General features: G+C 29.2%; 1 protein-coding gene across 1 annotated transcript in view; it reads left to right on the top strand.

The window, feature by feature from the left end:
- LOC124532132 (hemicentin-1-like) overlaps positions 1-17,666 on the top strand; it is a 38,770-nt gene extending 21,104 nt beyond the window's left edge. The window contains exons 2-7 of the mRNA XM_047106844.1: positions 5,900-5,990; positions 7,848-8,047; positions 11,449-11,659; positions 11,996-12,123; positions 16,289-16,457; positions 17,542-17,666. Coding sequence (XP_046962800.1) covers positions 5,918-5,990; positions 7,848-8,047; positions 11,449-11,659; positions 11,996-12,123; positions 16,289-16,457; positions 17,542-17,666 — 906 coding nt within the window. The 5' untranslated portion in view covers positions 5,900-5,917. The remainder of the gene's footprint in view (positions 1-5,899; positions 5,991-7,847; positions 8,048-11,448; positions 11,660-11,995; positions 12,124-16,288; positions 16,458-17,541) is intronic.
- The last annotated feature ends 246 nt before the right edge of the window (positions 17,667-17,912 follow it).

Below are 17,912 nucleotides of genomic sequence, written 5' to 3'. Positions count from 1 at the left end.
TGTGTAATTTATCCAATTATATCGAATTACAATGAACTTTATTTGTCAGAAAAGTCTAATTATTGAAAAAGCCTATGACATAGCGACTGTGAATTCGGTTTTAACTATTATTACTTTTATTTTTTACATGACAAATGTTACTTTCGTGACACAAGCATAACAAGGCAATTTTGTCTATATGATGACGTAACTCCATGACGCGAGTTAAATAATTAAAATACAGTAGGTATGCTTTTATTCTTAAATTATGTTTAGCTCTTAAATATATACGCTATAATTATTGTAGTTCACTTACTTGATATGAAAACTATAGTTCGCTTAAATTAAACTTTACATCAAAGAGACATTTATAATGGATTACACATAAAAAACGTTAATTTCGTTCGTATCGTTGCCTTCTTTAAACCGAATTCAATCAAAAGATTACTACTAAACCACATCACGTGAATCGGTCACATAAGTTATACTTTCGGGATAGACATAGTTTATAAGTCGTATATCAAAACACTTTCCAACAAATTCCGCCAAAGCAGATCTGTCGAACTTAAAAATTTGTATAGAGAAGTCCTCTACGACAAAGCCTCGACTTTAAAGTATGTGCAAAGTGTTACTAAAAGTTTCTTTCATTTAGAAAATATCGGCGATAATAACTATAGTAAGAAGAATATCTGTTTTATTTGTTGGAAAAAATGTGACGTCACATATTGTTATATTACTGGAGTATTAATTGATAAAATATACACTACAATATGCATACATTATACCTTCTAAAACTACTTGACATTATGTTCTATTTAAAGCTATCTCGATAACAAAGTCATGACTTTGTGCAAGCCTGCCTACATCCGGGTCCCGTGCCTATTCTTAATTACTCTACCATCGAACATCAATGTATCGTAAGCGAGTTTAGTAAATACAGGACAATGTATCCTGAATTCCGTGGCTAATCAATACATAAATCTCATCATGTATGTAACTTGCTACCTTTCGTTCTTTTAATAGGTTGGTTCAAAAAGTTAGTTTTATATGTGCCATTTAAAAAATTGTTTTCAAAATAAAAACTAACAGCGTTCCCAAATGTGGTGCAGTCGTGTGAGTGTCTGTATCTCAATCACAGAAGTCCCTTGAGTTATACTGATAATTCTGGAGATACTTTCAATGAGCGTTGTTATTCCGGCAATATCACTCTATTTGGAAATCGATTGCTGTTATTAACATTTCGAAATGGCGTGGTTTTATTAAAAGATTAACACTCAAAGAACTTCACTTTTGAATATTTGACTGAAAAAACAAATAGTGTCCTCTTTTGCGGTAAATATATTAAGATGCTACCGTTTGATTTTGATAATTACAATTATATACTTAATGTCCTATCATATATACTAATATGACATAAAAATGTAAAAAAAAAATGTGAATCTGTGTCTGATTATGTTGCTTTCACGGCTTAATCACTGAATTGATTTTAATTAAATCTAGTTCAAAGGAAGCCTGAATGAAATGCAGACACAAGTTCCTTTTTCACCCTCTGAGGGAGTAATGTCGGCGATAAAGGGTTCTTGAAGTATTTTCATCAAAAACTGAATTTCAAATTGTTAAAATTTACTTTAACTAGTAGTTAATAATTTTATATTCAATAAATAAATAAATCATCATTCCTTAATTCAAAATACTTTGATATACATCAATGAAAATTAAATTTAAATCAGCATACATCGAATACCCCCTCAAAACTATGAAGTGAAATGGCCAATTAATATCGGAATGCAAACCTAAATTGTACTGCAAAATTTGAATATCAGAATTATTAATTCTAGCTCTCATTAAATCATTACAAATATCATATGTTCCGAACGAAACACTGCCATATATCAGATTTATTTTACCTGAATAACACGATAAAACCTAACATAACTTAATCTACCTTAGCTGTTTAGTATTTCGTACATTGTATTAAATATTTAACAACCACGAAGATAAATAATTATTAACAAAGATTTCACCACGGCAACAAATCTTATCGTATAATATATAAAACACAACCTTGAAGCGCAGTTCAAATTGATTTTTATCTACACTAATATTATTAAGAGGAAAACTTTGTTTGTTTGGTTGTAATGAATAGGCTCAAAAACTACTGGACCGATTTTAAAAATTCTTTCACCATTCGAAAGCTAAATTAATCCCGCATAACATAGGCTAAATTTTATTTTGAAAAAAAAAAATAGGGTTCCGTAAGATATTTTGGGTTTTTCGGACAACAAAGGAAAAAATCTACCAAAAAAGTTGTTTTTTTGCGTATGATGCCTAAGCTATAAAGATAGAACTATAAAATGTTCTAACTCCGGTTCTTATAGGGCATAATGGCCTCCGACCCTAAGAATCTCATCAGATTCGTGGCTGATGTTGGTCTGGCTGAGGTGTTGTGATCACGAATTTGAGGTTTATCACAATCGATCCAAGCGCCGGTTGCAGTAATTCTTCAAATGTGACCATGCCTCAGCAATAGGGATATTAGAAGACTGATTATGAACCGTTATCTACGCGGGCGAAGCCGCGGGCGACCGCTAGTGATGGATATAGGTGAAATTTAAGTGACTTTCGTATAGATTATCAATAAATTGAACGGATACTCGTTTGTCTGTCCGGAGTTAGCAAAGACTAATTGGTATGAGTTTCCAACAACATCTGAACATGAGCGTTTACTTTTTGTTATCTGTTCCAGTTTCCAATATGAAATTTAGTTACGGATTGTCCTAGTTTTTAGATAAATTTGACCGACGAATATTGTTTTTTGTTATTATATATTTCAACAACAAACAAAACTGTTTTGTAAAGTTCTTGTATAGAATCAGTGAAATAAATGTGTCAACATATAATGGTTATAAAAGAAAAAGTTTATTCCACAAATATAACAATATAACTAATATTCTTTATTTTTTTATATAAAATAAAATGTCAAGTGAATTTAAAATGGTATATATATTGGAATATTTTATTTATTTTTAAGAGACCTATAACTTATGGTTAAAATTTAATTTATTTTAAAAATACTTTGAAGCTATTATAGCTCACTAGAAAAATAGAAAAATCTAGTGATAGATTCAGTTGCTCACTAGTCCATAAAAACGTAAGTACTATAGATACTCATGCACAGAGTACTATTACTAAAACAAAGAAAAAACAGTGTAACTGTTCAACTTGTATAAAATACACTAATCATTTCTTAAATTGAAATACCAAGCCGTGAGTAATTGTCAAATTCTGTCTCCAACTGTTTGGTTTCAATTAAATATAATGGGCACGGCCCTTAAGGACTAATTTAATGAAATATTTGTAGAGCTGATGGATATCCCTTAAGTGAAATATCCGTAGAATAATTATGTGACCTTGCTCGCCTGAAATAAATAATTAATAAGGCGTATTATGAGCCCAAAGTTAACAAAAAGTCTAACATAAAGTATGAAAAATCTTTTGAATTTATTTTATAAGTTGATAATTTATACTGATTGTGGTGATGTTGAATATTATTAATATTCCGTTTCCGCTGGATCTGTACAACCTTTGCCAAATTATATGATAATTTAATTAAACATTGTTAAGACACAATATATAAAGCCGCCTGTACCGATATAATATGTTTTTTTTAATACATTTACCTTTTTTTATATTTTTATAGCTTTTTCCGTCTTTTTAACGATTGTCGTTCTATTTCAAATTATTTACGCAAAAACCTTAAAAAATTATGTGCCTAAAACTTATTTAAGAATCTTTCCGTTTATTAGTGAAAACCTCATGAAAATTCGCTCAATAGTTTTAGAGTTTATCGCAAACATACAGACAGACGCGGCCAGGGGACTTTGTTTTATAATATGTAGTGATACTTCGTACGCATTTTAATCTTATAAAAATCACTAGAGTAACATAATCCCAATGCTACTTTCCGCTTTGAAGCTAATTAAATAAAACTTGGTATCGATAATTCCATTCATTTGAGACTGTGACCCGTGTCTGACTGTTATATATAGAATAATTGTGTTTATATTTATAAAACAAAAAACAATCAATATAATCTACATAAATGCGAAAATAACTCTGTATGTATTTTTATTTCTTTTTTGTGTGTTGATTTTTCACAGCCAAACCACTATATTGAATTTGACATAAAGAAACCTAGATATCTAAGGAAAAACATAAGACTTATGCCTTACACCTGCCTGGGAACCCCTAAAATACAAACGAAGCCGCAGACAAAAGCTAGTTATTTATATTTTAAGTTAACATAACCAAACAGAATTACATGTTCCGGTTCAATCCCCGACCTTACTGTTACCTATTACTTGGCATATGATCTCAAAGCATGTAGCGTCGAATCTCCTGGAATTATGCTGGTTGAGCATTTACTGCTATTCTATTCTCTTCATGCTTTGAGCTAACATAACAAGATGCTATTAGTTACAAACTATTGTAAATTAAATACAAGTCAAAATCGGAAAATTGTGAAAAATATTAATTCATTAATAACACAAGTCAACACGGTTTTTGAGTCTGAGTTCTGTGGTGCTGATTTTGTTTAATTATGTCTTACCAAACAACGAAAAAATAATTTTATCTAATAAAGTATGCTTTTGTAGCAACTAGAACGAATTTTAAAAATTTTAAGAACTTCAAATTTTTTTAATTCTGTTAAATTAAGAATTAAAAAATAGAACTTTAATTTATTTGTTAATAATATTTTTTTACAAGGAAAAATAAAGGTAAACCACTAAACACACAAAAAAAATACAGAAACTATTTTAAAAATGAACATTTTTTGTTTTTCTTCAATGTAGGTAGTAGGAATTTAGACTGACTGTAGACAGACTGACAGGTCAACAAAAAAATTTTTTTTTTGTTGACCTGTCTAATATATATTTATTGTTTAGACAAGTAGTTTTTTTTAAATTTACAATCCAAAAGTGCTAACCATTCGCTGGTAACATCGAATATTGCTTGGTTTTACTGTTGAAATAGTAGCTATCTAATAAACGAGGCTGATTCTAGTCGTATAAAAGCTGTAGATTTTAGACTTTGACATCATACTATAAACGTACTATAAACGGGTACACTGTAAACTGTTTCAAAATATTTTGACTGAAGTTGCTAAGGTTCATCGGTTTCTGTATTAATTAAAAGATTATTTAATTTATACAGAAACAATTATCTCGATGGTATAATTATTTTAGGTATTCAACTTACACATTCAATATCCCTTCATGTGTATAGTTATATATAATAACCATCGGTTATAATCGTGTTAAGTTTATCGTGCATTAACTACAAAATGTACGAAAGCAAAACAATGATTTAAATCCCATACCAGGGAGTTACAATTAAACCCTGAAAATAGTGCTTAGCATTAATAGTTATCAACTTGCCTAAACTTGCGATTAATAGGCATGGATATAATTATTTAACTGTTACACAGCTCGTGATAAACTCAACCCATTTTGATGAGATAAAATATCTTAAAAGTGGGAGTATTCCCATGACTTATTTCGTTTCAGTAATACTTAAATTATTTAAATTATCATTGACATAAGTGTAGATTTACAATTTTGAAGATCACCTCGTTGAAGATATTTATTTTATTTTGACTATTTATTTCTTTTCGGGAAACCAATAGTACATTAGAATAGTATTACTGTACAGTATTACAAAAAAAATAAAATAAAACCAATAAACCCTCCACTGCTACCAAATTGTGAAAAAAATACCATCATATTTTGATTATGATCAAATAGCTCTACAAAGGGCAGTTTTTCAAAAATAATAGACGAACATTTTTACTGTATCCATTTGTATATCTTCTTTTATATAATATAACAAATTTAATGATATGATTTTTATTAATTCGCAGATAAATAGGCGGTGAAACATGGGCCAAGTGGCAAGTGGAGCAAAATCCGCATTGTGGATATCTCTTCTGCATGGATGCCTTTTTCTCATTGGTACGTACGGAACTTATTATCACGAGGGTTCAGAGAGGTCATTAGGCTGAAGCGCATAAACGAAAAAGATAATATTTTAATATGTTATAACATTATTAATAAATATGTTGTATGTATTATACTGTGCTACAATTTTTAAACTTAAATAATTTTCCTTTTGCCTGCATAACTAAGTCTTAATTGACTGATCCAATTAAGGTTGTTATCTTAAATAGTTTGGTGACAGGGCTTTGTTCAGGTCAACTTTGTTGGAGACCACTTATCAATTATCGAATCGACAAACATGAATAATTTCTAATGCTGAGTTTCGGATTGAAGGGCGAATAAGTCAATAAAATTAAACGCTGTGTTTACGTAACATCTTTAATTTTAATTCGACGCTTATGGATGATAATATTTAAAATTCAAGAAGCGTCAACGCCATAAGATGGAGGCGATTACTAACCATCAGAAGCCTCATTAATTTTTCTTCATTACTATAAAAAATTTAAACATAAAAAAATTCTCACTCTAAAGTTCGAGGTAATATTTTTGTTATTTCGTTATTGATTTTGGATGCAATTATAAAAACATTTTATTTTCCTATCTAACAACAATGAAAATAAAATGAACAAAAGAGCATGAAAATAAAACAATAATCTTAAAAAATGTCACAAATAAATGAAATAGATAAATAAAAATTTTAGCAAAAAGAAAAACCGACTTCAAACAAAACACTATTTTAAAACAAATGAATATGCACGAAAAAGTAATAAAAATAATTGCGTATTCAACATATTTTTTAGAGTCTTCCTAAGTTAAATGAAATGAAAAATATTAGACTACTTAAAAGTCGATTTACGATTATATAATGTAGTTATAGTTATTGGTATATTTGGAGCCGGTGTCAGCCAGGACAGAACTGTGCTCAGAACCTTACCAAACTTTCACCAAATTACCCTTGAAGTATATATTTTATAATAAAAAAAGAATTATCAAAATTGGTTAACGTGATTTTCAGTTATTCACCTATTTGTCGCGCATATACATAATGCAAATTTAAGACTTATGTCGTTTTCATATGGATACCATCATCGGAAAAAAATAAAAAAAAAAATGGGACCCCACGGGAAGCACTACCTTTCAAACAAAAAAAAATTATCAAAATCGGTCCACCCAGTGAAAAGTTATGAGGTAACAAACATAAAAAAAAAAAAAAAAAGAACAGACGAATTGATAACCTCCTCCTTTTGGAAGTCGGTTGAAAATAAAAGATGATAAGCCGACCGTGATTGATTTTTTCTGTATCTATGCCAAATATAGGCCTAGTCCGATTTCCTTTCACGAACGAAGTTGTAAATAATTCTCTGACTTGGAGACTTTGTATTTATTTCTATCCGGTCCAGTTACTCTGAATGTATAGTTCAATAAGATTGCTATAAAGTTGAATGAAGTGGCATCCTCTTTGTATCTTTAAAAAGCCCTAAGGTTATTAATTTTTAAGAGAGCGTCGTGTGTCGACATCTTTCAATGTTTATGACATTTCCTTTTTCGCATAATAAATGTTCTATTACGATGTAAACACGATCTCCGTCGCTCGAAAACCTCTTTGTTCTTTAAGTGCTTGGCATTGTAGTGTAAGACGAAACCAGACATGACTCGTTATTTGGTTAACAAAATAGCTAATACTTTTAAATAAAAAATCAATACCTCTTTTTTATCTGTTTGATAATGATATTAAAAATGTAAAAAAGAAAACTCAAAAATCTATTTAATAGTCAACTAAACAATATTCTATCACTATTTTACACATTTTCCTGTAATATTTGAAAGTAAAATTCTATGCAGATATTAATCGGAATGAATCTTCTTTCATAGCTGGTTCCGGTACAGACGCTCCGTTAGATAACACGACGATGGATATTTCATCACAGAGGTTCCGTTCTGAATTCCTTCAAGAGTGGCATGGTGCACAGGACGCTCCATATTTCGACCCTAGTACCCCAAGAAATATTACCGGTCTCGTTGGACATCCAGTTAGATTATTGTGCAGAGTTAAGAATCTTCAAAATAGAACTGTGAGTATAACATACATAAGCTATTGGGTTTAGTTTATATATATTAATTATACTATGCATGCCTGCTTAATTTTTATTTCAAGTATTGTAGTCATAATAGTAGATTGCAGTTTTTTTAAATATTTTTTGAATTAATTTTAACCACGAAAATAAAAATCGCGACAAATTATTTAATTGTTATCCAAACTGTAATCGTACATACCTACATCATTAAAATATGCTTCTAAATTGAGTTGCAAGATTTCATCCTTACATGTAATAAATAACTGTAACTATTATCGGATATAGATAGATTAGAGAGTTGTTCATTAATTACTAATTGCTACCGGATTTCTAAGATTACTAAAATATTTGATCACATTCAATGAAGTAATCCATTATTCTAAAGGCAATGTATTTATGTATATATCAGACATTAAAGTTAATCCGTTAGGTATAATCGTGTTTGAATTTATTTGATAGCTCAAAATTAAAAGTATAAAGGAACTGAATTAAAGTTGAAGTGTACTATTGTAAGAGTATTATGTATTTATTTATATAAACAATGAATACATACAAAACGGTTAGTAGCAATATTGACGCCCTGCACGTCTGCTATCAAGCTTGAAATCATAACATCTTAACATGATAGTCAGTAGTAGTTTACAACAAAAATTACGTGAATGTTATATGATAGCAATAAACATCAGTTAAAAAATAACAGACAGATTATAAAAAAATATCGTAATCGGTACAATTTATTTTATAAAATTGGCCGCCAAAATACTCTTTTCAACAGCCTAAGTTTCATCTCTTTGTTATATCCTATTCAGGCTATTTTCTAAATCGCCAACAATTTATTTCACCATAGAATCAGTATCTAATAAATTGGGGCCATGTTTATTCGGCACGAACATAAAATGTTCAGTGATATGGGCTCTAGAGGTTTTATATTTATGATTAGCTTTTCTGATAGCGATCGCCTCGGTTCTAAAGTGCGCACTTAAGCATCCTATTGATAAAGCGTAAACTGCAAATACCCTCAGACTCCATTATATCTCGTACGAAAAGACGTTGATTTTAAATTAACGTCTGAACTTAAATGTTTATCGATGTATTTTTGGGATTATTTTATTTTTCTTCGAATAAAGGTTTTTATTGGGAATTTACGTGGGTGTTGTTTTAAAGTATAGTTTTATTTTTTTGAGTACCTCGACGTCGGTCGATAATATACGAGTAGACATTACGTATGTATATATCCTATTTTTATTAATTTTCCATCCAAATAACCTTGAACACACAGTTTCAGAGAATTGTTCTGCTACTCGTAACTCGTTTTCAATTCATTATCTGTCAAGTTTTCTTTCAATCTATCATATCAAATTTGTATTGCCTTATGCACATAATCCAAAAAAATCCTTCAATAATCGATTCGTAAATTTTTCTCTGAACACTCTTGAAGATCACACCCGTGCATGTAACATTTATAGATTGAGATATTTTGTAGGAAAGTTGCAATTTTGGCTAGTAGTCACAACACAGTTGTGTTTGAGTTTTTGAAGGAGAAAATAAAATGTTTTATCGTCTCTATTAATAAGTTTAATAAATAAACTATCTAAATATATAGTATATAAATATATATGTGTGTGCGTATAGCCATATATATGAAATATGTATAAACACTTACAAATATAAAATTATTGGGTATGTATAGAACATAATATGTAGTATATTTTAATTTGTTCATTAAGTCATATAATTATATCAATATATGATTCATATATATTTGCACATACAAATGTTAACTTTACTGGAAAGATAATATAGAATATTTATGTCGTTAAGAAAATATTATTTCGCAAATATAATAAATTTATAGCTCTCTCTCAGTTATACAAGTACCACGAGTAAGATAACAAAGCAGGTTTGATGAATTTCGCTCATAAAATCCTACTTTGCATTTTATACACATTGCTTGCCGTCGAAGGACAAAGTTTTTAAAGTAATTGGAATTCATTCAAAAGTTTATATGTATCTTTAATGTTTGATTTGCAAGTATCGAGGGGTCGTTTTAAATAACGTCACTTCTTGTATCAGTCTGTATTACATTTTCAAATATTTTAGGACTTAAAGTAACGTTAAAAATGCCTACACACCTCAAATATATTTTATAAGTTTCAATGACTTGAAATTAAGATCGTCGATTCTTTTGTTTTTTGGAAAAAAAGGTTCTTTAAGTATCACTGTGCTTTGCCTTTTTCTTCTTAACGCCAAATTAATGACCATAAAAAGAGACAACAAAATTATATTAATGTCTTTTAACTATACAATTTAAAAGAAAACTGGTGTATGAATTTTATAATACGTAAGGGAAGTGTTTGTAGTATTTTTCCTTATAATACAGATATGTTAAGTCACAAAGGCGCATCTCACCACGCAAAATTACGTCCTACCTTAGAATAGGTGTCGTTCGTGTACAAAATAGCTAAGTGCGCTTGAAATAACTAATAGCGATACCAAAACATTAGATTTTATTACTCGCTGATAAAATAACATACAGTAGTGCCTTTTTGAGTGACCAAGTAAGTGAAGTGACTTAGTCAAAAATCGACCCCCATTACATGCATACCTATATACGTACTTTGTATCCTAAAGTAGGTGTTTGATAATTACATTAATTTGTAATAATAGATGTTTCATTACAAAAAAAAAATACATTAAATTTAAACCATACTAACATTTACTAATTTAATACCAAACTAATTTACTTTAGATTAATATAACCAAGAAAGGAGAAAATCATTTTTAACAATAAAATAACTTTTAAACTGTAACATAGTTATGAAAGTATGGAAAGTTTTATAAAATCGAGCAAAGAATTTAGTACCTAAGTTTTATAAATGCAAATTATTGTTGCTGCAAGGATAACAAGATTTAGTTGTCTAGATTAATTTAACTTACTATCTAGATATCGAGAAGGCTGAGAGGATAGAGCTCGTGAATCTCGAATGAGAGTCGTCGATTCTAATCTATGTAACATCCATAGAATTATTAAAATTGATTCATTTTATTAATGATACAAATTATTTGTATTAACAAGACAGAAATATTTTGATATTTGTACTTCAATATTTTCAGTACAAGTTGTATTTCAGTATAAGTTGTATTTCTTTCTTTCATTTCTTATTCTTTGTTGAGAAATAATTTGACCTGTTTTTCTTTTAGTTCGATATTCATTGCTGCTTGTATACGTATATATATTTTCTTGCGTTTTTTAGTCGTTATTGGAGTCATTGTATAGTACACTTAAATACAATATTATTATAATGAAGCAACAACAACGGACAAAACTTTTTAGAACTTATTTTTCAATGCGAGAATAACAATAGCGAGATTTTTAAACAGTGTTATTTTTTATATAGGTTTCATGGGTGCGACATCGCGACATCCATCTTTTAACAGTAGGCCGGTACACTTATACATCCGATCAGCGTTTTGAAGCTCAACACAAGCCAAGGTCTGAAGAGTGGGCGCTTCGTATACGCAGTCCACAGCGACGAGATTCAGGCCAATATGAGTGTCAAATATCAACAACACCACCGATAGGCCATCCCGTATTTCTTAACATTGTTGGTGAGTCTGCCGTAAAAATGTTTGAAATTTGTAATATTTTATGATGAAATGTATTTATATATAATCTGGGCGATCTTTGTTAGCTACGCTGATAAATGACCAAGAACATATAGTTTTTACGAAAAAAAATATAAATAATCATATTCTATTATAATATTTTTGTTTTAAAATTTCACGTACAAGGAAAAAACTTCAGGCCGACCAATTTAAATTGCGCGTATATGTTATGATACGATTTAAAAAACATAAATTGATTTAACTAATAGCTGTTATTTACGAATGAGTCCATTTATAGTATGTTGTCATGAATATTTTGAGGATTATATTTTTTCCTAGAACCAGAAACAACGATATCAAGTGGTGCAGAATTATTCATACAAGCGGGATCGACTATTAATCTAACTTGTACGGTTCGACATACACCAGAACCACCCACCTCGATAACATGGACTCACGGAGATCAGGTAAGGATAACCAGGACACCCAAACCATCTTCAAATTTTTAAAAAGATTCAAGTATAGAATAACGCCTTCCTCAAAATTATAATAAGGAATGACATTTTATATATGATTAAATTTTAAACGATACCAGTGATCAGTTAGGTAATAAAAATATTATGTCGTCTGTATTTTTATTAGATAGTAGAAGACAGAAGTTTGTGACGAAAATTTTAAGCGTTAGTAATTTTATGATATATTTTATACCTGTAAAAATGTTTTCAATATTCTCACGAAACCGCTCGCAATTTTCTATATCTAAGTGATATCTATTTCTGTTGGAAATAAAGTGTAGTGTACGACATTATATAGAATTGGCGCAGGTTGAATCTCTTGGGATACACTCCAGCAAAATAACAAGACTCAAGTATTGCTTTGAATTTATAGTTCATAAACAAAATTGAGTCAAAAAAGGCCAATTACTAGAACACCTGAGTCATAAACATTACGGGTTCAAGCGCGGGTAAGCACCTCAGATTTTAATGTTTGATTTGTTCTTTATAACCGGCGGTGAAAAAACCAAGTGAATCTTATTTTATGGTTAAGTGACCGTTTTTAGGTATAATATAATAAAATATATTCATGAAAAGGGGGAAAATGAACGGGCAGTTTTTGATTTACTTATTCGTCCCAAAATATACATCCTTATCAAAATACCATATTAAGTTTAGAACGTTTTCAGTAAAGTAATATTGATTTTTTTGTTCGAGCTACTAGATAGTTACAATTACAAATATACATTAAATCACGAGGTGAAGAAAAGTTCAAAAAATTATACTTGAACAAAGTTCAAGTGAATTTAAATTGAACTTAAAAAAAAATAATCTGGAATCATAATGTCTTAAGGTTTTAAAATAATTTACCAAATCGCCACGAAGGTAACATTTAGTATAAACATATCAGATTCATGTGTACAGATCTTACTTAAAAGTTTAAGCCCTGTTAAATAATAAAATTTACTTATAAGAGAAAAAAAAATGATTTATTTTATTAATTTTGCATATATTAAATTATAAATATGATAAAAATTATTTATTTAAATAAAAATTACACGAAAAATTCTATAAAAGTGACTTCTTAAGCTATTAATAAACATCAACATTGAAAACTTTGAATTAAGCACTTATGGAAAACCTGCATTTCAGAAATAAAAAAGTAGAAAGTAAACGTAAAGTAAGAGCCAGTAAACTCTGCTACAATATACATTGGTAGATACAGTTTTATTGAAATTATACATATTATGCAGGTTACCTCGCGGTGTTTATCTTTACCATTGAGCATTTACTCGTCATCATAGGATATGATGAACGCATTCTAACCATAAAACCATCTTGGACCAAGGAGCAATAAAGTGCCTAATGATAAATGCAGAATGTCAATTTTAATGCTAAACCTTATACGTATCCTAATACCAATTTAAACGAATAAATTTTATATAAACTAAAAATGTGTGATATTTACCCTAAATATGTAAAGGTATGTTAGGCTTCTAAAACACCGTTCCATATTGTTTCTATTTCCATTAAACGTTATTCGTTGAACTCTTTTAAAAATGCATGTCTTGTTATCATTTATCAAAGTTCAAAACCTTAGCGTGCGTGATTTAGCTTGCGTTTACCCTTCCATACTTAGTTTATACTTTAATCGACATCGATGTAATGCTTAAAATAAATTTAATAAATTCCATGAAGAAATATTTTAATGTATATTTCAATGCAAATCAGCCGTACATAATCTTAATTATATTCCAATGGAACAGAATTCATATGGCAATTTACGTTGAACAACAGTTTTTTTCTAAATTAAGTCTTAATTTCAAAATTCTAATGCTTTATATCGCGACATCGCTTTCTATAATTTGAACCTGCCAACGATTTTAGTAATTTGAGAGAATAATTAGTGAAATGTCCCTCTACAGTATTGAATACAAGTTGACAATTAATCATATTTGGTAAACCTTCGTCGATATTATAAATTATTAATTTAATCAACTTCTTATCTTTGTTTTCTTAGATTTTCGCGATTATTACACATTGAAATAAAACTAGTTTTAACGGATTTAAATCGCGTATATTAATTATTTTTATCATCCCGACGTTTCGAGCACTTTACAGCGTTCGTGGTCACGGGTAAACCTTATTTTTGTCTATAAAATTTTAAAAAACGTTTAATCGTAATACTTTTTATTTACTTATATTTGTGTTAATATTATTGGCAAAATGGAGCTATAGTGTTCTGCCTTCGCAAAGTTCAGTTTTTTTAACTTAGGAGTAAGTGTACTCGTAGTGTATGTAGTGTAAAAAGAAAATAGTAAGCATTGCTTTACCTAATAAACGAAATAATATTTTTTGTACAATTAATCTTTCGGTTATCAGGCTCCACATGAAATAAATTCTGTCGTTTAATAGGTATCGTTAAACTTATTAATTATATTATTAGGTATATATTATATAGAATAATAAATTTAGTACCATTATAGACATTTAGTACATAGAAGGTTTAAATTTGTTATTAAATATGTTCGCGGTTGACGCACCTCCACAAAATTGTTAAGGTAGGGAAATTGTTAAATAGCAAGCGCCGAAGTGACAGGTGTCAAACTATGAAAATATTATGTCGACTAATAGTGTAACACGGGTAAAAAGAAACTTCCCGTGGTACTAGTGGATAGCTTGGTAGTTGTATGGGAATATTTGTACTCATGTATTAATAAAGTAGTACGTGCAATGAACATTGTTGAAAGCTATTGTGCATCACTAGTTAAGTTATAATGTTCATACTGAGCTAATATGAAGATGACAAATTATCAATTTATAAACTTATTATAGACAATAATAAGTTCATTGAATTTGGATTCATTTATTATGCGAATAATTGAGATGTATAGGTTAAATAAAAAAAAAAAACTGACAACAGCTAAATAGGTTTCATTAACTTGTCTTACAAATATTTTTAATTTAATTCATTCAGTTAGCGGTAATGATATAATTATAATGTTGATCTTTATAGTATTTCCAAGTGCTGTAGTATGAGGAACAAATCTTGATACAATAAAAATATAAGCTAACCATTTTACGATAAGAATTACTAATTACTCCAATTTAATATCCTGGATATGGCGATGAAGAGAAACATCCTCATTACCTCATTATATTTTTCCCCATAATGTCTCGAATGAGGTTCACCATCCGTTGATGACAAAGCATGACAAAAAATCAATCAAATTTCATTTAAGCATGTACGCAAAATATTCTGTAATATATATGTATGTTAGAAAAACTCTACTGGAGAATAATTGGTAAAAACCAGGTCAGTTGGTTTGATGAGACATTTCAGCAGATACATACCTGAATAATAATACGAATTATTAATGTATCGCCCTAAATACACAGCAATATATGTGATTATAATTATACCGTTATAATCGGACGTCGTCGCAGTTACTAAATATATAATAAGTTGAGAACTGAATACCATTAGAGATTTTATATTTAGTACCCTGGAGTACCTGTTGTATCGAAAGTATTATAGTAAGTTTGTTCTTACTACCAATCAAGATATTGATATACATATTTAGCCAGAAGAACAATAGTTTGAATGAATAAAAAAATGTTAACCTTTTTGCATAATAAATCATCACTTCCGAAGATTAACACCCTAACTACAGACAAACTATGTTTTTATAATATTAGTGTAGATTAGAGTATCGACCTTAATAATTACCATATCGGTTTCTATAGAAAATTTAGCAGTATATTTATTACTTTATTCTTTAAGGAAAAATATCACTTGAATTCTTTTGAAACGAAATCGCCTGACATTAATACCTAAAATGAACAAACGAGCCGGCTTAAGCACTGAATCCTTCCCACTGAAAAGGAATTGTATTGTTTTAAAAGCGACCATTAAATATTTTTATCTACATTTCACATTAAAATTAATTCGTTATAAGATATTATACTATTATTAAATTATTTTCTGTTACGTATATTTAATTTTAATTTGTCTGTGTACAAACTGAAAAATTAATATCGCAACAATAATTATAAACTATAACCGACTTAGTGCATTGGGTTAAAAAATATTTTATAAATCTTATCTAATTCTCAACTTTTGTTTTATTACATACAGATAATAAACTTCGATTCAGCTCGAGGTGGAATATCGCTGGTGACGGAAAAAGGTCTTAAGAGTACAAGCCGGCTACTTGTTCAACGAGCGAGAGGGTCTGATGCCGGAGCCTACTCATGTGGACCCAACAACGCTCCGCCAGCTTCGATCAGAGTACATGTACTATCCGGTAAGGGAATTATCTTAAAAAAAGTTATAAAAAACTATTAATATAAAAGTGATTCAAATTTAAACATACTGATTTATGAAATGATTTAGTTTTACTTCAAAAGAAGGAATAATACATACACGCACTAATAATCAACAAAGATCATTAGTGCATCTTAGCGTATTATCAATAAAATGTATACAATAGGTGGTCATACAAAGTATTACATGCCAACCGGGTGACTGATTTCGTAGGTTACCAAATTATTATATAATAATATAATAATTTGGTAATATAATAAAATAATAACCGATACATATTAAACTTATTAAAATTGAGGTTATTTTACAACGTTAATTTAAATTTATTTTTTCTTTGCTTCTCAGTTTTACCACTTTTGTATAAAATTATAACAACTACAGCCAACACTAATAAATCTTTCCAATTTGAACACGTCTCGTCCAATATTCTAATAAAATTTCTATGGTTTTCATGGAGCTAAGGCCATACGATCATCTTAACCGTTTTAAGCCCGATTAGCTCATATAAGAATAATATCATTTGAAATGATCACTTTGAAAATTTTAATGAGAAGATCTAGAAACTATGTAAAGAAATTGTACTAAATAAATTACGATTCCAAGTAAAACTGTTAGGTTACGGGAATAAGTAGAAGTTATAATTGGTAGCTTCGTTATAACTTATGACATCACACTTTATAGCTGATGTTCGAAATGCCAAGCAGTTACATGTTCTAAAATAGAAATAAGAAGGTCTTAAGGTCTTATGTGTATGAATTTACTTATTTAATTTTACGAAAATGTGTCTCACGTTAATATCGTTGGCATTGAGAAATAAAGCACTTAAAAAAAGTATAATTTATACAACTCCAAACAATATGAAGTCCTAACATTAATTGATCAATTTTTTAACTAACTTCAATAAAGAAGTAATCACTTGATGTTTTGTGTTTTTATTATTCCCATTTGATTAAATGTGTATATTTCAAGGTCAATCAGCATTTCATTTCTTAAAGTAGAAAAGAATTCCCTTGTTTCATATAAAGCAGAACATGCAAACCATTAACAACATTTCTTTGTTTTAGGTGAACATCCAGCAGCGATGCAGCAAGGCTGTGCGATATCATGCCTAGACTTATCCGTGTCAGTTATTGTATCTATATTAACATTATATAATTTATTGCCTAAGCACTTGCTATTCGGAACGTGAACTTAGAAAGTATTTAAAAAATATATTTATACTTGATACAGTCAGCTACAAAATATTACATTACAAACAGTATAATAATTTCAGTTAATTTTTGAAAAGCTTTCGACGGTGGATCTTTTTTTAATGTAAGTAGATTGTGGCTGACTGTATACAAAAGTTATGAAGTGAATGAAATTAGAAATACAAAAAAAAATATTGTTAACTTTTAAATAATAAGGTTCGAGTGATAATTATCTTTGTTCAATG

The sequence above is a fragment of the Vanessa cardui genome, chromosome 8 (assembly GCF_905220365.1).
Source record: "Vanessa cardui chromosome 8, ilVanCard2.1, whole genome shotgun sequence".
NCBI classification, from domain to species: domain Eukaryota; kingdom Metazoa; phylum Arthropoda; class Insecta; order Lepidoptera; family Nymphalidae; genus Vanessa; species Vanessa cardui.
The sequence above is the reverse complement of the archived record's forward strand: the minus strand, read 5'-3'. Positions and strand labels throughout refer to the sequence as shown.